We start from the raw sequence: 24,168 nt of genomic DNA, 5'->3' as shown, positions 1-24,168 counted from the left end.
GGCTTGAAGGGGCAAGTGGCCTACTCCTGCTCCTAATTCGTATGTTCATATTCATAGTCTTTAAAACCAGTTCCAAATTTGCATGGACCCACAGCAAAGAATTATGCCTATTTTGGCATTAAATTGGCTGTCTCTCTCAGATAGCCCATATAGCTGGTGTGGAAAATGGAAAGATATCCCATTGATTCTCTTCTGAAGTTAGAGATGATTCCTATTATTGGGAGATAGTAGAGGGGACTTTACTCTAAATTCAATTGTGCTGAATCTCATCTAGGGTTGTTTAACATCGATACAGGGTGTTCAATATGGGAAGCACATCATTTCCTGGCAATAAATTCCCTCCCTGGATGACCACTGCATTTATAAGAAAGAAGGATATTCAAGAATGCCTGACTGTATCTGTACCTAGATACTTCATGTTCGTGTTAACTTGACTATATTACAACAGTGATTAGAGTTGAGAAGCATTTCATTGGCTCTGAAGCACTCTGGGAAGTCCTGTCATTATGAGAAGATACTATATGTGCATGCTCTTTCATTCTTGACTGGTGGCTGAACTAACTGTTTGAGTTCTTTTCAATTTAGGGGGGAGAATTGAGCAGCTATGGCTACAGACTCACCCCGCCGACCTAGCCGATGTACTGGTGGAATAATGGTCCGACATCAGGCAGTCACGTAAGGAATACGTTTATTTGAATTGTTTAATACTGAATACATTTGATAATTACGTGAAATATTAGTTATAGATTCATAGAATGGTTACAGCACAGAAGGAGGCCATTTGGCCTATCGTGTCCATGCCAACTCTCTGTGAGCAATTCAGTTAGTCCCACACACCTGCCTTTTCTCTATAGTCCTGCAAATCTTTTTCTCTTCAGACATTTATCTAATTCCTTTTTGAAAGTCATGATTGAATCTGCCTATACCACACTCTCAGACAGTGCATTAAAGATCCTAACCACTCACTGTGTAAAAAGTTTTCCTCATGTCATCTTTGGTTCTTTTGCTAATCACCTTTAATTGGTATCCTCTGATTCTCCACCAATGCAAAAAGCTTCTCTCTATCTACTGTGTCCAGAAGGTTCATGATTTTGAACATTTCTATCAAATCTCTTTTCAACTTTTAAGAAGAACGGTTTTAGCTTCACCCATCTATCCAAGTAACTGAAGTCTTTCATCTATAGAACCGTTTCTGGAAATCTCTTCTGCATCCTTGCTAAAGTCTTCACATTCTTCCTAAAACGTGGTGCCCAGAATCGGACACAATACTCCAGTGCGTCTTGCACTCATCAGGACAGAATTGCAGGAATATCAGATTTCAATGAGAACAACAATTTATACTGCATGAGAAAAGGGTGCTGATTGGTTAGCAAGTAGAATCTTATTGATTGCAGTGTTGCCATGGAGAATGAACCAGGCAACAGTTATTCCCAAGCTTTTGTTTAAATTCAATCCTGGCAAGTTGACTTTGATTTGTTGGGATGTTGCCATGGGGAATGCCCCAGGGAAACAATGTTGCCCAAGCTTTTGTTTAGAAGGGCAATATTTGAACATGTTCTTTTTGTTTACAGAGGACAGGACCCTGTGTGTAAATATATATAGGCAGAGAGGTATGAAGAAACCAGTTTATCATAAGCAGATGTGAACGGCGCCATTCATTCTCCATTGTGTAACAATGGCTTTGAATGTCGTATTATCTGTGTGGATAATAGAAGTATTGATAATATGGTCACATAATTGAAACTGACTAGAGATAAGATATATTATTATTTCAAAGACCAGCTAGGACAAGTCAGTCTGGGACAATCAGCACACAGGGGAACCACCATCCAGCAAAAAGTACAGAACTCTGCCGAACAACCAGTTAACTCAGACAATGAGAGAGAGGCTAATTTGTTCCCACCTGCAAGAATATATCTCTTTACAGAAGGTCAGCCATAGTTTGATTAAAAACCCAGAGACTTCCATTTATCTTCAGAGAACCAAGAAAAGGAACTCATCAGGCTACAATGCATCCCATCTTAAAGGACTAATTTAAAATATGGGGTTGTAACCTCTGACTAGCGTCAGAAAGTGCTGGCCCGCAGAAATTAGAAGAAATAAATGCACATTTATCTGGTCTTGAAAATTGCGTTGCCACTTCCGTTCGTCAGAGTTGCTTAGGGCCTGCATCGAAAGAATCCTTGCAGGCCCCAGCTAAATGTAGATCCAGCCTATTCAAGGAGGCCATGCCCCCGTTTTTTTACAGCACTTGCTGCCGTAAAGCAGGTAAGCTTAAAAGGGCCAGTGAAATTGACAGGCCAGAGGAAGCTAAGTGTCTAAGGTAAGTATATAGGATTGGGGAATTTGGGGGTGTCGGGAGGTTAGGGGTGTGCTTGGGGGTGTCCAGAAGTTGGGTGGAGGTTGGGGCTGGGGGTGTCTGGAGGTCGGGGCTGAGGGTGTCTGGAGGCCTGGGGGGGTGGTGCCTGGAGGCCGGGGTTGAGGGGTGTGGTGCCTGGAGGCCGGTGGTGGGGGTGTGTGGTGTCTGGAGGCTGAGGGGAGGGAGGGGGTGTGTGTGGTGTCTGGAGGCCAGGGGGAGGGAGGGGTGGTGCCTGGAGGCTGGGTATGGTGTTTGGAGGCCGGGGGAAGGAGGGGTTTCTGTGGGGTGGGGTCCGGAGGCCAGTGAGGGTGGTGTCTGGAAGTCAGGGGAAGGGTTGCCTGGAGGCCGGGGGGGTGGGTGTGTCTGGAGGTCAGGGGTTCCGGAGACTGGGGGGAGCCTGAGGCCTGGGGGGGTTCGGAGGTCGAAGGGTCTGAGGCCGGGTGGGGGGGTGGGGGGGTGGTGGGGGAGACGGAGGTCGGGCGGGGGTAGGGAGGTTGTTGGGGGGGTGAGGGGATCCGGAGGTCGGGTGAGGGGGCAGAGTTCCCAGTGGTCCGCAGGTCGGGCCGGGGGTGGGGGATTGGTCTCTGGACGCCGGGGGGATGCCCGGAAGTCAGAGGGGTAATGGTGTCCAGTGGTTGGGTGGGGGGCAAATGTCTGGGGGGGCATTTGGGGGTTCCGGAGGTCGGAGGGTCCGAGGTTGGGTGGGTGGGGAGTGGAGGTCGCGAGCGGGTGTCCGGGGTTCGGGGGATGTGTCTGGAAGTTAGTAGGGGTGTCCGGAGGTTGTGGAGTGTGGAGGTCAGGGGAGGGTGTGTGTCTCGGGGTCGGGTGGGGGTCCGAAGCCGGTGTGGGGGGGACATGGTAGCCTTCATCACAAGAGGATTTGAGCACCGGAGTAGCGAAGTCTTGCTTCAATTGTATAGAACCTTGGTTATACCACAGCTGGAGTACTGTGTGTAGTTTTGGTCTCCTTACCGTAGGAAGGAAATGATTGCCATAGAGGGAGTGCAACAAATGTTCATTGGACTTGTTCCCGGAATGGCGGGACTGTCCTATGAAAAGAGAGTGGGGAAACTGGGCCTGTATTATCTGGAGTTTAGAAGAATGGGAGTGATCTCAATGAAAGCTGCAGAATACTTAAAGGGTTAGATGGGGTAGATGCAAGTAAGATGTTTCCCCTGGTTGGGGAGTCCAGAACCAGGGACACAATTTCAAAATAAGTGGGGGAGCCATTTTGAACTGAGATGAGGAGAATTTTTTTTTACTCAAAGGGTTGTGAATCTTTGGAATTCTTTACCCCAGTGGGATGTGGAAGTTTAGTCACAGGGTATGTTTAAAGCAGAGATTGACAGATTTCTAAATACCAATGACATAAAGGGATATGGGGATTGTGTGGGGAAAAAGTCATTGAAGTGGATAATCAGCTGTGATTGTATTGAATGGCGGAGCAGGCTCAATGGGCTGAATGATCTACTCCTGCTCCTAAGTTCCAATGTTCAGAACTTTAACTACTTTGGAAATAGATTCTGTGATACTTGTGTTCCCTGCCCCCCAATCTCATCGCTTGATCAAAGTGCCGGTTAGTGCTTTGGTCACTTGAGGGGGGGTGTTGGAGGGAAGTGGAACTATAACCCTGCTAGAGTCCATGCTTTTAGTAGAAGAGGAGGGAAAAGAATAGTAGAGTTATACTATGACAGCAGTGACACATGATGTATAATTTTGAACGGAACCCAAAATAAAGTGATGAATATACCTGGAAAATATTCACTTAACAGAAATATACTTAATGCATTACTGGCTGTTGTTTGGGGTTGCCAACCCTCCAGGATTGGCCTGGAGTCTCCAGGAAGTGAAGATTAATCTCAAGGAAATTGTTGGTACAAACCCTGGAGAAAACCATTTTCTTTGAACACTTCAGTTTATTAGCTATAAACCTATTGAAGATGGGGGAAGAAAGGTTGTTTGACTGAGAGCCAAGAATCATTTGATTGGGTAATGAGTCGTTTTGCTTTCCACGTGGCCTGGGGAGGCGGAGCACTCTGAAGATGGACACATTGGCAACCGGTGTGAGAATGTCGAGGTAGTGGGGCAGTTGGAGTAGGAGGTCATGTGATGACACCTCCTGAAATACATTCAGCCAGCGTTGACTGTAGATGTGTAGAATTTGAATTCCTCACCTGCTTTAACTCCAGAAATAAAATCTTCTAATGATTCTGAGCCATGATTGTATGATTCTAAGGCAATATTGAGTTCTATAATATATTTGTGTTTATTTACAGGGAACAGTCATACATGGAGAGTGTTGTCACCTTTCTGCAAGATGTAGTTCCCCAGGTAACTGATATAATTGTGTAAAATCTGCCTGCTACACATACAGTATCCTCGCTGTGTTATACTGCACATGCAATAAAGTTTATCAGATAAAAACAAATAGCAAATCTAAAGTTGGAAATGTAAAGCAAAGTTATAAAATGCTGAAAATCTTCATGAGGTGTATCAGCACCTGAAAAGAGAGAAGATGGGTTGATGTTTTCTGCATAACTCTGTCCGTTTTCTTGATAACTCTGTCCATTAAGTTGTCTTTAATTTGCTGTTAGAATACCAATATAAAGGGGAAAACAACAATTTATGCTATTTGCGAAGAAAGTGCTGATTGTTTTTTTTTAATTCATTCACGAGATGTAGGCTTTGCTGGCTGTGCCAGCATTTATTGCTCATCCCTAGTTGCCCTTGAGAAGGTGGTGGTGAGCTGCTATCTTGAACAGCTGCAGTCCATATGGTGTAGGTACACCCATGGCAAGTGGCATTGCCATGGAGAATGCACCACTGATGGTGACTGACAGTTAACTGCCAAGCATTGTTTGAAACTTAAACCTGGCATCTTCACCCTGATTTGTCAAGGCATTGACATGAGGAATGAGTCAGCGAATGGCTGTCACTTATTTTGTTTAGCTGAAACAGGTGTAATGTATGTACGTGTTCTTTCTGTCTGCAAAAAACAGGGCCTGTGTATTAATATATGTGGCTTCCAGTACACGCAAATGCATCACATTACGAGCCCAACTGACAATCTTAAATTGATTGTCAGTGTAATTTTTAGCACATCTAGTTTTAGTAGATCAAAAATTACTTAACAGGCAACTAATTTACCAAACTAAAGAAACGGTACTTCCACATTAACTAGCTAATTCAATTGAGATATGTCTTTTTTGCTGTGCATCACACTTCTGGCAGATGTGTAGCGTTACAAGAACAAGTCCAAAGTTACTCCCAGCTTTCCATCAGGCTTATTTCTTCTTGCATGCTAGGTCAAAACTTCCAGTGTCCTTCGAAAATAGTTCCACTCAACTTGAGTCTTCCAGATCAGACTTTTACCAGCAAGGCTGACCTCGATGATTCCTTGTTGCTTGTTGCTTCGTCTGTTCTTCTCCCTTCCTTTTGAATTGAAAACTCATAAGCACCCTGCTTGGTTGTGAACACACTAGTCCTTCTGCTCTTCACAGCAGTAGCTGCTTTGTTCCTTCACAGAACAATATGTGCCTTGTCTTTAACTGTTTCAAAAAGCAGTTGTCCCAGGTGTGAAAACTGTCCCTTGATATTTTAGTGGGTTTCTGTTTGAATCTCTCTCCCATGCCAACCAGGTCATATAGCCATGTCTCCAAGCTGGGGTGCTTCCGGAATTCTCTGACTCACTTTAAGTTAAAGGAGGCATTTTAAAACATAATCGTCTTGTAAAGTCCATAGTTTAAAAAAAATTTAAACACTTATATCAGGTCACCCCTTAGCCTTCTCTTTTCTTCAAAAAAATCTTCAGCTTGCTTAATCTTTACTGATAGTTATTGTAGAGTAAAGGGTTAACATCAGAAGCAACATGATGCTAATGTAATAATGGTGTCTGATCACATGATGGAGAAGTCAAGGAGATCTGGAAGGAGGAGAAGCTCCAACCTCGTGTAGAGGACCAGATGTGTAAATACTTTTTTTAATGAAGAGTAATTGTTTTGAGAAATTATAAACTCGAGCAGTATACTTTGAGAGAACAGGCAATCCCCAAACTAGACTCCGACCACACAACAAAACATGGTGGCAGTGAGTAAAAGACCCAACAGACCTTTAAGATAAGATACAAGGCTGACAAGAAAAGAGATCCTTTAAAGAAAGACAAAAGAAAGAAAATTAAGACTAACCAAGATGTCAGAACATCGTGGGAGCAGCAGGTACAAGCTGAGACACAGACCTGGAGACTGGACGGCAGTACACACGGGCCTGAAGCAGGAAGCAGCAGCATAGAAGCAGGAACAATTCCAGGGCTCAACAGAAGTATGGAATCCACATATACTATGACTCCCAAACCTTTTCGGAGTGCAGAAGGCCCACAACAGGCCCAAAACTGGGACAACTGGAGAAAAAGGTTCACAAAGTACAGAACTACTTCAGGATTACACAAAAAAGACCAGAAAGACCAAATCAGTACACTACTTTATGCAGTAGGATCTGTCACTGACGACATGATAGCAAGGCAGGGGGGTTGATGAGACTTCAACTCCTTATGAAGAAGTCCTGCAAACATTCAACTCCTATTGCAGCATCCATTGGAATTTAATAATAGAGAGGTCTAAATTTAATGAAAGAAAGCAAAGACCAGGAGTAAGCATAGACTGCAATTATGGAGTCTTGAAAGACAAGCTGATTTGCGACAGGATTGTTGTCGGGTCCTAGACGAAGTATTATTAGATTCCTTACAGACAAGGGAGGATTAAATAGTGAAAGCAGTGCTGACTGCAAGGCAAACGGAACTCAGGAAACAGAATTGGGCATTTGTTCACAGAGAAGAAGAGATCCCATGGAGAAGATCGAGTGAGACCACTTAGTTTATAGGCTATAAAAGGTAAAGCGCACTAAAGCCTAAGTGCGTCAAAATGGGGAAAATACACCAGCTGCCGTTTTGAAATGTCTTCAGTGTGGTGGGAACAAATGCCCAGCAAGGGGGAAAGGGTGCCACAACTGTGGGAAAGTAGGTCATTTCAAAACGGTCTGGTCGCTCGAAAATGCTGGCAGCCTGTAAAAAGAGAGAGAAAACTTTAAAACAGAGACACGCACAGGAAATGGATGAACTGCAATCAAAGGAACTAACCTTCCTGGAGGAGGTAAATGATACTGAAAACAAATATCTGAGTATTAAACTCGAAGCGGATGGACACCCCACAGAGTTTAAACTAGACACAGGAGCAGGGGTTTGTATTTTATCAGATGAAGTCACATAGCTCAAACAGATTACATTGCAAACTTCATCGATCAAATTACAAGGTCTTGGTGGGACTACTTTAAATGTGAAAGGCGAACTCATGGCAAAGCTGATTTATAAAGATCAAGAAATCCTCGACCCTCTCTGTCATTCAAAACCAAGAGTGCTCTCTACTAAGCAGGGAGGCAGGCCTAAAACTGAAATTAATCTATAAAGTGGATGAAGTTGCTGATGTGAACTACAGCAGTATGTTTCGAAATGAATTTCCAAAATTGTTTACAGGCCTAGGGAAGTTAAAGACCACGTACCATATCACCCTATGAGCTGATGCTAAACCAATACTCTCTTTACACTGAGGAAAGCCCCTCACCCACTCTTGGACAAAGTCAAAGGTGAAATTGAAAATATATAGCAGCAAGGGGTTAGCTCACCAGTCACCATGCCAACAAAATGGTGTTCAGGAATGGTTATGGTCCCAAAGCCAAATAGTTCTACAATAACCTGCATGGGTTTAACTCAACTAAACAAATCAATGGAATGTGCAATCCACCCGATAGCATTAGTGGATGAGAGTCTTGCCAAATTAGCCAAAAGCACTTTATTTACCAAATTGGATGTGAACAGTGGATTTTGGCAGTTGCCTCTGGACAAAGAATCCAGATTGCTGACCATATTTACAATGCCATTCGGTTGTTATTGTTTCAGTAGATAGCCCTTTGGAATAGTTTCCGCTAATTTTCCAGAGAACAAGGTCTCAGCCAAGAATGCATGGAAGGAGCAATATGCCATATGGGCGACATACTTATTCATGGCTCTATGAGAGATGAGCATGATCGCAGAGTCAGAGCAGTCTTGAGAGTCTTACAGGATGCAGGCCTAACACCGAATGAAAAATGTGAGTTTGCCAAACCCAAGATCAAGTTTCCAGGGTAGTACTAGTACAAGCCACTGGAATTGCAGTTGATCCACAAAAAACGAAAATAATCAGAGAATTTCCACACCCAGGAACATAACTGAGCTTCACAGATTCCTTGGGATGGTCAACCAAGTGGGCAACTTCCTACCATATTTAGCAGAGGTCATGAGCCCTGGAGACAGTAGTAGCAGGTGCATCATCTGCAGGTCCGAGGCAGTTTTATTTCAAGTGCAGAGAGATGGTAAGCATAGGTCAGTCTATTATGCCTCTAGGTCACTGATAGAAACAGAACACCATGATAGAAAAAGAAGCATTGGCAGCAACCCGGGCGTGCGAAAAATTTTCAGACTATGTTATGAGATTACGTTTCAAAACTGAAACAGACCATAAGCCGAAGATGCCGCCCAGAATCCAGCGGTTCAGATTAAGATTGATGAGATGACTTAATCACAGAGTATGTGCAAGGAAAGTATCAAACAACTGCTGACACACTGTCACAAATACCATCAGAAGGAACCAAACAAGAGGATTTACATTTTGTCGAGGAGGTTGAAGCATATAGATCCTTAATCACTCAGCACTTACCAGCTATTGCAAAAAAGTTGCAGGAAATAAAACAAGCCCAGAAATGAGAAAGAATGCCTCCAAAGCCAAGAGTATTGTCTGGAAGGATGGCCAGCCTACATCCCCACTAATCCAGTACTGCAGCAGTACTTTGAATAGTGCAAGCACCTCACAGTCATTAACAACTTACTAGTTTTCAATGAGAGAATAGTCATACTGAGAACACTTCGGCTTGATATTCTTCAAAGCCTTTACCAAGGTCAACATATTGTGCAAGAGCACAGCAATCAGCCTGTTGGCCAGGCATTACAGGCTCCATGGCAGAAATTATTTCTAACTGTCTCTCTTGAGCTGTAAACAGCCAAGAACAAAAAGAACCACTATTACCTTCTACTTTTCCATGAAGGCCTTGGGACCACCTGGGAAAGGACTTGTTTGAATTTAGGAGGAAACCCTTCCTAAATCAAACCTTGTCATTGATTACTACTCACGGTAGATTGAAATAAACAGATTGCTTGGTGTCACAGCAGAAGCAACCATCCAATCCCGCAAGAGAATTTAAGGAACACATGCATTCCAGACATTGTAGCATTTGACATTGGGCCACAATTTGCTAATGAGCTATTCCACAATTTTGAAACGAATATGACTTTGTTCATGTAACCAGTACACCTCGCTATCCTCAACTGAATGGAGAAGCTGAGAGAGGGATACGAACTGTTAAAGATTTATTGAAGAAAATTGAAGATCTTCATCTAGCCCTTCTGAGGTATTGAACCTCACCACTACAAAATGGTTTCTCACCATAAGAGTTATTTATGGATAGGAGATTGAGAACACAGTTTCCATCTCTAGATCAAAAACTCAAGCCCAAATTATGAGAGTGTAAAACAGCCTAAGGAAGAACAGAGGCTCGGAACTTTAATAAGAGGCACAGTTACCAGTGCTGAAGCCTGGGGAAAGAATATGGGTACGAGACCAACAGAAAGAAGGCACAATCATTGAAAAAAAATCTCCCCAACCAAGATTGTACCAGATTGGGCCAGAACAGAGTATTATAAGGAGAAACCGCAGAGCCTTAATATCCTTGGAGAGAAAGCCAATAGAAACTTGGACGTACTATTCAGATCCTGATGAAGAAGAAGAAAGACTTACCACAAGCTCTGCAGCCACCCAGGAGAAGAACACTCAGACCGACAGAAGGGAGAAGGCGGAATATCCTCCACCTCAAGATCAGAATGAGATCAGGGAGGTTGGTCAAGGCACCTCAGAGACTAACCCTGTGAAGTCTGAGACTTTGTGGGAAGGTGTAGGAGGAAGTAAATATGATAGGGATAAAGACTTGGGGGGAGATGTAAAGTAAAGGATTCACATCAGAAGCATACATGATGCTGATGCAATAATGATGCCGGATCACATGACTGAGAAGTAAGCGAGATCTGAAAGGTGGAGAAGCTCCAACCTCGTGTAAAGGTTGAAATGTGTAAATACTTGCTGTAAATAAAGAATAATGGTTTTGAGAAACTACAGACTCGAGCAGCATACTTTGGGAGAATAGATAATCTCCAAACCCCCACCTAGAGCTGACCACACAGAACAGTTATAACCTCTCAGTTCTGTTATCAGTGACTTAGTCTAGTCGTCTTAATTTGAAATTATATAACTTAATCTGAACCAAAATTGTTTAAGTTGTTCTTTTCAATTATTTGAATATTTTTCAAGGCGAATTAACAGTATAGTTTATTACTGTATCAATGTTTAATGTATTCCAATGAAATGTCCTTGTCTCATATATTAGCATTAAGCAATTAAAAAAGATCATAGTGATGCATTGTTTAAGCACTTATACATTAGTTGCAAAGGTTTTAAATGTATATTATTTAAATTAACATCAAGATTGAGGCTCAATGAAAGAACATGGGTTAGTGCGTCCATTGACTCTTTCATTCAGTATTGGAGTTCCTACTTTATTTGTGTATGCTGCCTATGGTATTTGATCTATTAATTGTGCTACAGCAGGAAGCATTTTAAGGTCAAAAGTAGAAATTTATCTTTGGTACCTTCTCCTCATAGCCGGGTGGATAAAGGCAATGCCAGGTACAGTGAAAATCCATAAAAACCATCTAGTCCTATTGTTTAATTCTTGGATTGTGCTATATTTAAAAATTATGTGTATATATCTCCTTGGCCTGTGGGTGTTGATGACAAGATAGCACTCAGTGCCCACCCCTAGTTGCTGCGCAAACATTAAAAATCAACTGCATGGTGTGTGAGATTGGAGTCACATGTAGACCAGAAGAAGAGGTGGCAGATCCTTTCCTGAAGAGCATTAATGAACTAATTTAGATTTTTACACAGTCTAGCAGCTTTCATGATCGTTTTTTGCTGGTGCCACATTTATTCAATTCAGTTGTACAAATTACTATGGTGGGATTTGATCTCCTTACCACTGTGTGGCTAACCAATACCATGCTTCAGTGTCAGCTGATCTAATCAGGGGGTTGCAGGGATATAACAACACAGCACCATCTCAAGACTTGCATCTGATGATGCACAAGCTGGTCTTTAGGTGAGTGCCTCAGGAGGGAGCAGCACATCTTCACTTGGTACAACACTACTCTTTAAGCTAAACTGCCATTGATAGCAGAATTGTTAGGTAAATGCACCATTAGGTGTACTGGGACTGAAACCTATTACTATGGTGTGTGGTTACTTTATATTTGATCACTGCAGACAAATTGATAGATGTTAATGTCTTCTGTTATTTTTAGTTTTCTTTTCATCAATTGTATTTTTCCTCTCAGGCATACACCGGCTCACCTCCAACAGATGAGAAGGAAAAAATAGTCTGGGTTCGTTTTGAAAAAGCTGATATTAATGGTAAATGCACCGCTTTCTTCTCAATAGCTATTTTCTTCCATTTACCTGATTGAAGTAATATCACTAGAATTCCTGCAAACCATGGTTTGTGTGTATACAATATCCAGACACAGCTACTGTGTAGGTGCTCTTTTGTTTCAGTAGGATTTCAGTGAAATAATAATGGTGGGTGCGTAGAAATGTTCATCCCAGGGCTATTTGAAATACAAAACACACTGAACATACAGCTGCAGAACATTTGCTGCAGAACACAGATTTTGATTGGTGGCCGTGGTGAAGCAATTTGAGGTGAAAGTATCATGTGAGAATGATATTGGCACAACATTGGAGGTGTAACGCTGATTAGTGTATCCATTAACTGTAACATTCAGTACTGCAGCTCTTATTTTAATTGTTTTTGCTGTCCTTGTTATGTACTCTATGCTAATAGTGCTAAGGCAAAAAGTTAGATTAATGTCTTGGGTCAAGAATTAGAATTTACCTGTGGAAGCCTTCCTTTTGGATTACTGAGTAATGGCACTGCTAGTATTAAGTCATACAGGGCATTTTTTTATTCATAGTCTATACTGTACATTTGTACAACACAAATGCCAGGCAATGACCATCTCCAAGAAGAGAGAAACTTAACAAGCTCCATTTGACATTCAACAACATTAGCATTGCTGAATCCCCCACCATCAAAATCGTGGAGGTTACCTTTGACCAGAAACTTAACTGGACCAGCCATATGAATACAAAAGCTACAGAGGCAGGTCAGAGGCTGGAAATTCTGTGGCAAGCAACTCGCCTCCTGACTCCCTGAAGCCTGCCCATCATCTACAAGGCACAAGTCAGGGATGCGATGGAATACCCTCCACTTGCCTGGATGAGTTCAGCTCCAACAACACTCAAATTTAACACCACCCAGGACAAAGAAGCCCGCTTGATTGACACCCCATCCAACACCTCAAGCATTCACTCACTCCACCACCAGTGCACAGGAACATAGGTCTTAAGAGCAAGAGTAGGCCATTTGGCCTTTCAAGCCTGCTCCGCCATTCAGTAAGGTCATAGCAGACCTAATTGTGGTATCAGTTCCACTCTCCTGTCTGCCTTTCGGAGCCCTTGACTCCCTTGTCCATCAAAAATCTGCCTAACTTCATCTTGAATAAATTCAATGACCAACACTCCACTGCTCTCTGGGAAAAAGAGTTCCAAAAAGAAAAAGAGAAAAAAATTCTCCTCATTTCAGTCTTAAAAGGGAGATCTCTTATTCTTAACCTGTGCCCCCTAGTTCTAGCCTCCCCCACAAGTGGAAAAATCATCCCCATATCTACCCTATTAAGTTCCCTCAGGATCTTATATGTTTCAATAAGATCACCTCCCATTCTTTGAAACTGCAATGGGTATAGGCCCAACCTGTTCAGCCTTTCTACATAAGATAAGCCTTTCACCCCATGAATGAGTTGAATGAACAGTGACAGCAGTGTCGCAACTTTGCCAAGACTCCTTCAGCAGCATCTGCCAAACCCGCAACCTCTACCTCTGAGAAAGTCAAGGGCTGCAGACCTTCCTACTGTTCAGCCCAAGCCTGAATGTTATCCAGATCTTGCTGCATGCGAGCACCAACTGCCTCAGTATCTGAAGTCTCTGCTTCAGGATGGTGAAGGACAAGTTTAAATGAACATCAGGAAATATCTCTGCACAAAGCTGGAACATATTGTACAAAAAGAAATATGCAGCTGACCTGTAGGTAAACATCTGCCCTGTTCCAAGCATAATGAGCCAACCTGTTCCAGTTCACAACAATTTAACACTCTTGACCCCGGTTTAACTGTTAAGTGGAAATATGATCCAAATGTAAAGTTTTTCATAGTGAAGTTGAAAGAACAAAATAAACTGCTTGTACTTCTAATTAAAAATAGTGGAAATGCCCAGTTTGTCTATCAGCAATAATGTGTTAACATATCATTGTTAGAACATCTGTTTTGAGATTAGACCAAGATGGTTAGATAAGATCTTTCATCAGTTCTGAGAGTCCACAACCTGAAATGCTTGTCTTGTCTTTTTCTTAATAGATGCTGTGTGTTTCTAGCATTTTCTGCTTCTGTTAAAGTATTTCACAGTCCTTGATGTTTTGATCACTGACATGTTGCAATGATGCTATTCAGTATCAGCCACAATTTCTGCATATATTTTGCATAAAACAATTTGTTTTTATTATTTGTTCATGGGATGTGGGCATCGCTGGCTAGGCCAGCATTTGTTGCCCATCCCTAATTGCTCTTGTTCAGAGGGCAATTGTGACTTTCAGAGGGCATTGCTGTGGGTCTGGAGTTACATGTAGGCCAGACCAGGTAAGGATGTCAGATTTCCTTCCCTAAAATTAGTGAACTAGATGGGTTTTTACGACAATTGACAATGGTTTCATGGTCACCATCAGACTTTTTTAATTCCAGATTTTTTTTATTGAATTCAAATTTCACCATCTACCATGGTGGCATTTGAACCCTGGGTCTCTGGAATACTAGTCCTGTGACAATACCACTATGCCACCGCCTCCCCAGATTATATATTTGATTTAGTTGAAGCAAGAATAACTAAATGGGCTGAGGGAGAAAAATATCATAAGTTCAGTATGTGTTTGTAGGGAGTGAATAGAATTGTTGATCCAAGCATAATATTTCTCTGCAAACTTGAATAATAGGAAACTGAATGCTGATGTGACAAGGTTATCTTTTTTATGGGAAGGCAATACAGAATTTGGTGCAGAATTATTAGCAGCACTGTGTGGTAAATGAGAAGGAAAATCCAAAGAGTCGTCCCCCCCCGCCGCCTCTTGTCTGTATGGTAAAATGTACATGCGAATTTTGATTGCCTTTCAATTTACAAAAGAATCTTCAAATTTGTGGCCTAATGGAGACTTTAGGTCCAGAGACACTCTAGAAACATTCTGTTAATGTCACTGGTGAGGAGGGTCACCATATATCCTGGAACCATTCCATTCATTTTAATGGGCTGCATAACCTTGGACCTCCCTGGAAGCCTCCCCTAAGCTAGGAAACGTGCTACCAGTTGTCTGAGCTCCATGTTCTATGGTTTTTACAATTGATGTAAACTGTAACAGGCTCCATTGGGAAATGTAAAACTCCCACTTTTATGTATCAGCAGCTGGAATCTGTATTCAGCAAATGTACTTTAATCTAATCAGTTTTCACAATGCAATTCACTTTTGTGGAGAGTAACTTTTTATTGTGTGTTTTTCGGGAGTTTGTTGTACCAATTGCATTCAAAAGAAAGTTGAGTTTCTCAACAAAGAGCTATTGCTGCTGCTTATTTATGGTAGCATGGCTACCCCTAATGAATCACGACCTGTGTATAGCAGTATTTATGGTTGCTTTTTATAAGACGGTCAGCTGCAAATGTGTGGATCTCCCTCCATTGTTTGCATTCAACAGTATATTCGCTCTTGCGCAGGGTACCAATGTGGATATACAAATGTAGGTGAAAATATGCTGTTGGATTAAAAGAGCTGATTTCAAAAATCATTTGCTGGCATTTATTGCCCATCTCTAATTGCCCTCATTCAGAAGGCATCTAAGAGTCAACCACATTGCTGTGGGTCTGGAGTCACATGGGAAGGACAGCAGATTTCCTTCCCTAAAGGGCATTAATGAACCAGATGGATTTTTATGATGATCAGCAATTAGACTTTTAATTTTAGATTTTTATTGAATTATTTATTGAATTCAAATTTCACCATCCCCCATGGTGGGATTCAAACCCGGGTTCGAATACTAGTTCAGTGACAATACCACTATGCCACTGCCTCCCCGAGGTCTGGGCTAATGGCTGGACGCATAAGTTCAAATTCCACCATGGCAGCTGAGGAATTTAAATTCAATTAATTAAATAAATTTAGAATAAAAAGGCTGGTATCAGTAATGGTATGTACAAACCCATCTGATTTACTAATGACCTGCAAGGAAGGAAATCTATCCTTACTTGGTCTGGCCTGTAGGTGACTCCTTCCCTGCTGCAATGTGCTTAACTTTTAACTAACCCCTGAAGTGCCCCAGAAAACCACTCAGTTGTATTCAAGAGGGTAGCTCACCACCACTTTCTCAAGGGCAGTTAGTGATGGGCAGTAAATGCTGGCTGTGCCAGCAACACCCACAATCCATGAATGGATAATAAAAATAAATTAAAACAAGTTGCTGGTCTCAAATCAGCTCATGAAGCTTGCTTTCCCTAGACAGGAACAGTGAGATTATGCAGCCTAAAATCACCCTATTATTCTAACTACAATAACAATAAAAACTTGTAGTCAGACCTGCCCCAGCCTGCTTTACAGAGAGGGGAGAGAAGATGAGTAAAATAGATGAGAGAACAGGTGATGGAGAGTTAAAGGCACCATATAAATGCAAGTTGCTGCTGCTTGTTGCCAACATTACTCCTGAACCAGATCAATTGGTCATTATTGTTGTTCAAGGATGCAAAACTTTGCTGTGTGCAAAATGGTTGCACTTTGTGTTTGCAATGATTGTGTTTCAAAAGAAATTGTGTGTAGAGTATGAGTGTATGTTCTTTTTTTGATAGGTGATCAGGAGGAATGCTTACTGGGCATTTTGGGGAGAATTGTGTAAAAGGTGGTGTTAGGATGGGGTCTTAACAGTAGTTGTTAATCCCTTTCCAGATCTTGCGAGGAATCCAGAGTATCATGAGATGAACAATGCTGGAAATGACCCCCCATTGCTGCTGCTTATCGGATATGCAGATGGAATGCAAATTTGGAGTATCCCTGTAAGTCATTGTTTATTCTTTGTTTTTTAGAGAAGTCAAATAAATCTGTTGCCATGTAGGTTTCACTGTTGCATATTTTTATTTATACTAATTTGGTAACACTGTTAAAAGGTTGTATGTTTAAGCCTCCTTACGTACTTAAGCGTGTAATGGAGGCTGACACTTCAATGTAATACTGAGAGGATTGTTGCACTTAGAATAGGTGCATTATTCTGGCTCCACATTTCAAAAATTATGCAGAAGAACAACAAGATATATACAACATAAAAAGTCCCAAGGCACTTCACAGGAGCATTTTAAAACAAAGTATGACAATGAGCCACATAAGGAAATATTAAGCTAGATGACTGAAAGCTTGGTCAAAGAGGTAGGTTTTGAGGAGAGTCTTAAAAATGAGGTAGAGAGGCAGAAATGTGTACGGAAGAAATTCCAGAGCTTGGGGCCCAGGCAGCTGAAGGCACAATCATCAATGGTGGAGCGATTAAAATTGGAGATGCTCAAAAGGCCAGAATTAAATGAACTCTGATATCTTGGAGGGTTGTGGGCTGGAGAAGATTACAGAGATAGGGCGTTATGATCCCAGCTGAGGTTATGACTGGACAAGCCTGATCCCAGCTTGACAGATCCTAACTTTTATTTCTTTGTTTAGATATGTGGAGAGTAGCTACTGAACAGAGTCACAGGAGTCAGCTGATGAACTTTTAACAAAAGCATAAACGTATATTAAACAAGAAAAGATGAACTATATTACAATACTCCTTCACCCACAACTATACTTTTGCAGATATATACAGATTTGTAAGGATAACACAAGTTACAAGTTACAAAAGCTATCTTATACCCTAATGTCCACTGTAAGTACACAGTCCATGTAAACCCATGGCACCCTGTGGTCAGACAGACCACGCTCTGAAACCAAGTGACAGATGCCACCTCAACCAGATGCTGTGGATCTCTCCTCAACTTTCCCCAGATGCTTGTCACACCGTGAGCTAACTGGTCTCACTGAACTCCGTCTTTCATATGAGGGTTTCCAATCTCAACTCCCCAAGGACTCACCTTGGAATCTTCTCCCAAACCATCGCTTTCTCTCAGACACCTTCCGCAAGGGTTCACCTCCAGGGTTTCAAACTCTCCTTCTGATGTTCCTCTTCCCTGGGTCACCACATGCATTCAAGTTGTCTTCCACGCATTCTGTCTCACCAACTCAGCTGTCAACAGCACCACTGCTTCACATGCCCATAGCAAAGAGTTACAGACCTTCAGTTGTCTCTTTGGACCTTCTTGCCTCTTGCAAGCTGTTCTCACTTTAAATCTGCTTTCTGCTGCTTTTGTCTCTTTAAGTCTGAAGCTTGGAACCTTTCTCTCTGCCCCTCATTCTTAAGTTCGCATAACAGGACCATTCCAGGTTCCTATCCTTCCTTTAACTAGAAGGTCTTCTTGGGATTTTCCCCTGTTCCACTCCCCTGGATTTTGGGGTCCTTTCTTTAGCTTGGGACATACTATCTGTCCCCTTTGCTCAGTCTCTCCTGCCAGGTACTTTCAAAACCAACTGAACTCAAACAGCTACCAAATCAAAGCTGCTATTTCTCTTGTGTGTGTGTGTGTTTATGGGAGGGACTTGTCTCTCTGGACCCCTGTTGCTAGGAAACAGCACTGTTTGTTTTCCTACTCTTGTTTGCTTAACTTAGCTTACAGTCATAAAACTCTCAGAAATGCAAGCACCCTTTTAAAGTGAAACTAAAACTCAATTTGACCTTTCTTAACACACAAATACAGAAATACAAATCAAACTTAAACTTTAAAGCTAAACCTCATTACTGACACCTAAAAATACCAATATAACTTACTTAAACTATCTCTATTTCCTAACAAGGCAGTGGTGAAGCCATTGAGAGATTTGAAAATAAGGATGAGAATTTTGAACTCATGATATTGCTTGACTGGGAGGTCAGTGAGCGCAGGAGTGATATGTGAACAAAACTTGGTGTGAATTAGGACATGGGCAGCAGAGTTTTGGATGACCTCAGATTTACAGAGGGCAGAATGTTGGCGACCAGCCAGGATTGCACAGGAATTGAGGTTATTTTCCTTGAGGTTATTTGGGCCACACACCCTAACCTATTCCTCTGGCCTAATAATTTATTCACATACTTTTCATTTCTTTTTCTGAGGCTGAATATTACACACCCCCACTGGTGGGTTTGCAAATGGGGGACCAATAAGATTCTCAGGGTGGCCTGCCTGTTGCTCCCTGACCTGTCTGCAATTTAACGGGGAATGGGCAAGGCCTAGGGTGTCCATTCTCATGCCAGTTGAGGCCCTTAAGTGGTCTATTAATAGCCAGCTGAGGTTCATAAGTGCCGCTTCCTGCCAGACTCAATTTTGAGATTCGCAGGTGGAGGCCAGGTATAGGGTAGAAGCTCAGCAGGTCAGCTTGCTGGGCCTTGAGCGGGAAAGGGGTGGGGAGGGGGCCCTCCATAACTGGCCCCTTTTCCCAATTGGACCCCCCCAACACAAGTTCTGCCCCCATGGGTGCTCTCTCCCCAACCCCACACACCTTCACTGCCCCCCAGGCCTCTCCATCAAGATGGGGGGGATCCGATACTTATACTCATTTGACTGCCTGTAGTCCCAGCGGTGGCCACCACTCCCGGTGGTATTGCTGGGACTTTAGAGTTGCTGGCCAATCAGAATGCCTCTCTGAGGCATGACTTCCTTCCTGAGTAATGTACGCAAGACTTACCTCCAGCTAATTAACATGCCTGGGAGCGTTAAATGGCTGTTGGGCTGCTGACATCACCCCCGCTGACTCTGCCGGTGGAAGGGCAGGAAACTCCGCCACCTGTTAAATTCTGTCCCTGTTATTACTTTACATGTTTTAGTTTTTGTTTTACCTGTTGTACCTAAAACACAATTTCTGACTTTTACTCTCTTCCCCTTTTAGTTTTGTTACCTTTTTCACCTCTGCCCTCCTCTCAATTGTTAGGTAAAGTCCATGTGACCGTCCTTATGACCGTCCCTTGCTAGGACCCTTATCCCAGCCCAGTTTAGATGGAGTCTGCCCTAGTGGTACAGTTCCTTTCTGTCCCAGTAGCGGTCCCTGTGTCCCATGAGCTGGAATCTTTATTTCCGACACTGCTCCTTCAGCCATGTGTTCACCTCTCTAATCTGCTTATCTCTACACCAATTTGCATGTGAGTTCTAGAATAGAAGGATATGCTGATCAGGTAAGATGAAGCGGGTTGGGAATGGGCTAGTGAGGGGCATACACACTAGTTGGGCTGAATGGCCTAGTTATCTGGGGTGCCATGTTTTGGCTGTGAATATTAAACCGAGGCCAAGTCTGCTAGTCATATAAAAGATTCCATGGCATTGTTTGTAACAATTCTCCCAATGTCTTGGAAACAACTACCCTATCAACCATCACTTCCAAGAAGAGGTATTTGGTTATTCATTCTGTTACTGATTGTAGGACCTTAATTTAAGCAAATTCGTTGCTGGGCTTGCCATTCTAATTGAATCTGCTGTTTGCAAAAACACTTGGGATATCCAGAAGACTCGATGAGGTGCTATACAAATCTAATATCTTTCATTTGTTTGCTTTTTCTCTTTTGGTCCAAGTGACTTGGGATGTTTTTTTCATTATCATCTACTCCCTGGTGTGCTCTGGACTGAACTGTATCCTCCAGAGCATTTACCATGCAGTCTGATTCATTTGTGAATGAATCTGTTGAAAATGAATTTGCCTTAAGGACACATTTTGCCCATGTGCTGCATCCATTTATATCACTAAAATCTCTGCATGCAAGATGTTCCGACCATGTTTTTCTCTTCAGACAGAATGTTCTTGGATGTGATGGAAAAACCCCAGAAACACAGGCCGTTTGAAATTAAAAACAGAAAATGTTGGAAATGCACTGCCGATTGTTCAGCATCTGAGGGAAAAGTCAGGTTCCTCCTTTCGGTGGGACCCTGTATCTAGTGAAAGGCTAAGTTTTTGAGTGAGACCCATCTGAACTCATTCAGATGCTAATTGATCTGCCTTGAGTATTTCCTGATGTGTTTTCTGAGGTGTGAGAAAAGATCCGTGAGGATGATGTTGTTGCCAGAAAGCTCCTGAAGAGTGTTTCCTTCTCTTTCTCTATCTGTACGTATATATGAACTCAGTGAAGTATTGACTTACTTTTGTAGAAATCCACGATTATCCCAAACAACTGCTGCATTTGATCACTTTTGGGTATTAAAGAGTTTGAAGTATATAAGTAACCATATCTTTGTAATATCATTTATGCAAAGGTACTTTAGGAATTCTGATGTTTCTGTGTTTTTGTTTTATTTTCATCCATTATAATTTAAAACTTTCTTTCTTTTGGGTATCCCTGTGGCAGGTGCAGTTCTCTAATGGCGAAGTTGTTTCTTTTCCTGATCCTTTTGCAGCGCTGTTCTAAATGTCTCTTTTTTGCTCTTTTCCCTGTTTTTACTTTTTCTTCCCACTCTCTGTCTCTCTCTCTCAAATATCATTATCCATCAATGTTCTTTGTAAGCTGCGCAGCCATGCAGCAACCCAAAATCTTTGCGCAGATCTTGCATAAGTCAACCCCTTTAATTACCGCACAAAACATTTTAAAGGGCGTGCACTTAAGCAAAGAACCCACGCACTCCAGAAAAAATGAGAGGAACTGTTGATGTCCACACAGTGTGTTCTGCGGAGGTACCTTTAAATTTGGAGCTCACCCTCTGGGGAATTTGAAATGTGGAACCACATCTAACTATTGTGCAGTGCATGACACTGGAGCTCCAGCTGGTTTTAATTCACTTTTATTTCTTTAATAATTAATTCCTTGGCTAGTCAGTTTCATTGAAACACTTCTCTTCCGCCAGCTTTTATCCCATCTGCTCTGTGGTCTACCTTGGACTCAATTTGAAAGAAGTTGAGCCAATTTCCAATAGCTTCAACTGGGGTGACCAAATGGTAGCATCCTTGTGGTGATGTAAAGAAATGGTTCCCACTTTTTCTGTCAGTGATACTCAGAACTGGCTCAGCACAGGGAAAGAAGTCTCTTATCCATTGAGAAAGGGAGTTTGCTCGGAAGATATGTTTCAAGGGCAATTCAGCATGATGCATTTTAGGTGCACTAGTTAAATGTATCCAAAAGAAAGAAGTTCAGAGTCAGTCTTTTGCCTAAATATTTTGTGAATAATACTTTTAGTTGCTGGGAAAATTCTTCACTGATAAATTGATAACATTTTATAGGTGGGAATAACCTATCCAGGAAAACTTTAGCTATGCCAGGTTGGACATCTCCAGTGTTTTGGAGGATCTTTGCTTGAAGTTCTTAGCACTTTCCTTAAAGAATCTACTTGTTCGCAAATAGATGGAGAAAAACGATATCAACAAATTTGAAAACTATCCCAAGAGTGACCCTCCTCAGCCAGAGGCTGGTTCAACTGTGAAACTGGGAGGCAGTGGAATTGTGGTAATGTCACTGTAGTAGTAATCCAGAGGTCTGGGCTAATGGCTTGGGGACATGAGTTCAAATCCCACTATGACAGATGGTGGAGTTTAATTTAATTAACAAATGTGGAATTAAAAGTTAGACTCAGAAATGGTGATCATGAAGCCATTGTTGATAGCCGTAAAAGCCCATATGGTTCACTAATGCCCTTTCGGGGAGGAAATCGGCCATCCTTACCTGGTCTGGCCTACATAGGACTCCGGCCCGTAACAATGTAGCTGACTCTTAACTGCCCGCTGAAATGGCTGAGCAAGCCACTCAGACTTTGTAGCAGTTTGATACACTAAGAAAGGAATGAAACCACCTGGCATCGAACTAGGCAAAACCTGCCCTCTTGACCCTGCAAAATCCTCTGTACTAACGTCGTGGGGCTTGTGCCAAAATTGGCAGAGCTGACTAGTTAAGCAACAGCCTGACATAGTCATACTCACAGAATCATACCTTACAGACAATGCCCCAGCCACCACCATCACCATCCCTGGGTATGTCTTGTCCACTAGAAGGGCAGACCTACCAGAGGAACTGTATAAAACACTGGTTAGGCCACAGCTAGAGTATTGTGTGCAGTTCTGGAATCGGTATTATAAGAAGGATGTGATTGCACTAGAGAGAGTGCTAAGGAGATTTACCAGAATGTTGCCTGAGCTGGAGAGTTTTAGTTATGAGGAGAAATTGGATAGACTGGGGTTATTTTCCTTGGAGCAGAGGAGATTGAAGGGGGACATGATTAAGGTGTATAAAATTACGAGGGGCATAGATAGGGTGGACAGGAAGGAACTTTTCCCCTTGGTGGAGGGATCAATAACCAGAGGGCATAGATTTAAGGTAAGGGGCAGGAGGTTTAGAGGGGATGTGAGGAATAATTTTTTTACCCAGAGGGTGGTGGGAATCTGGAACTCGCTGCTTGAAAGGGTGGTAGAGGCAGAAACCCTCATAACATTTAAGAAGTATTTGAATGTGCACTTGCGATGCCATGGCATACAAGGCTATGGGCCTAGTGCTGGAAAATGGGATTAGAATAGTTAGTTACTTGTTTGACTGGCGCAGACTCGATGGGCCGAAGGGCCTTTTTCTGTGCTGCAGACCTCTATGTCTCTAGGAGGCCCCACAGTGGTATACAGTCGGGAGGGAGTTGCCCTGGGAGTGCTCAACATTGACTTCGGACCCCATGAAGTCTTATGGCATCAGGTCAAACCTGGGCAAGGAAACCTCCTGCTGATTACCACCTACTCATAGAGTCATAGAGCGAGACAGAACAGAAACAGGCCCTTCAGCCCATCGTGTCCATGTTGGCCATCAAGCACCTATCCTAATCCAATTTTCCAGCACTTGGCCTGTAACCCTGTATGCTATGGCATTTCAAGTGCTCATCTAAATACTTGTTAAATGTTGCATGGGTTCCTGCCTCTAGCACCCCCTGAGGCAGTGTGTTCCAGATTCCAACCATTCTCTTGGTGAAAAAGTTCTTCCACAAATCCCCTCTAAACATCCTGCCCCTTACCTTAAATCTATGCCCCCTGGTTATTGACACCTCTGCTAAGGGGAAAAGTTTCTTCCTATGTACCCTATCTATGCCCCTCATAATTTTGTATACTTCTATCAGGGACCCCCTCAGCCTTCTCTGCTCTAAGGAAAACAACCCTAGTCTATCCAGTCTCTCTTCATAGCTGAAACGCTCTAGCCCAGGCAACATCCAGGTGAATCTCCTCTGTACCCTCTCTAGTGCAATCATTTCCTTCCTATAGCGTAGTGACCAGACTGTACACAGTATTCCAGCTGTAGCCTGACTAGCATTTTATACAGCTCCAACATAACCTCCCTGCTTTTACATTCAATACCTCGGCTAACAAAGGCAAGTATCCCATATGCCTTCTTAACCAACCTATCTACCTGTGCTGCTGCCTTC

At 42.5% G+C, this 24,168-nt stretch overlaps 1 protein-coding gene across 6 annotated transcripts in view; it reads left to right on the top strand.

Annotated features, from left to right (window-relative positions):
• Positions 1–24,168, top strand: part of bcas3 (BCAS3 microtubule associated cell migration factor) — a 1,018,944-nt gene that overhangs the window by 35,455 nt on the left and 959,321 nt on the right. For 3 of the 6 annotated variants that reach the window (XM_078548265.1, XM_078548260.1, XM_078548262.1), the window contains exons 2-5: positions 586–675; positions 4,636–4,690; positions 11,886–11,961; positions 16,637–16,743. In XM_078548265.1, coding sequence (XP_078404391.1) covers positions 605–675; positions 4,636–4,690; positions 11,886–11,961; positions 16,637–16,743 — 309 coding nt within the window. In that variant the 5' untranslated portion in view covers positions 586–604. The remainder of the gene's footprint in view (positions 1–585; positions 676–4,635; positions 4,691–11,885; positions 11,962–16,636; positions 16,744–24,168) is intronic. The other 3 variants (XM_078548263.1, XM_078548264.1, XM_078548261.1) reach the window with 2 other exon arrangements.

Source organism: Cetorhinus maximus, chromosome 9, assembly GCF_964194155.1.
Source record: "Cetorhinus maximus chromosome 9, sCetMax3.hap1.1, whole genome shotgun sequence".
NCBI lineage: Eukaryota > Metazoa > Chordata > Chondrichthyes > Lamniformes > Cetorhinidae > Cetorhinus > Cetorhinus maximus.
This window is presented reverse-complemented; position numbering and strand designations above follow the sequence as displayed.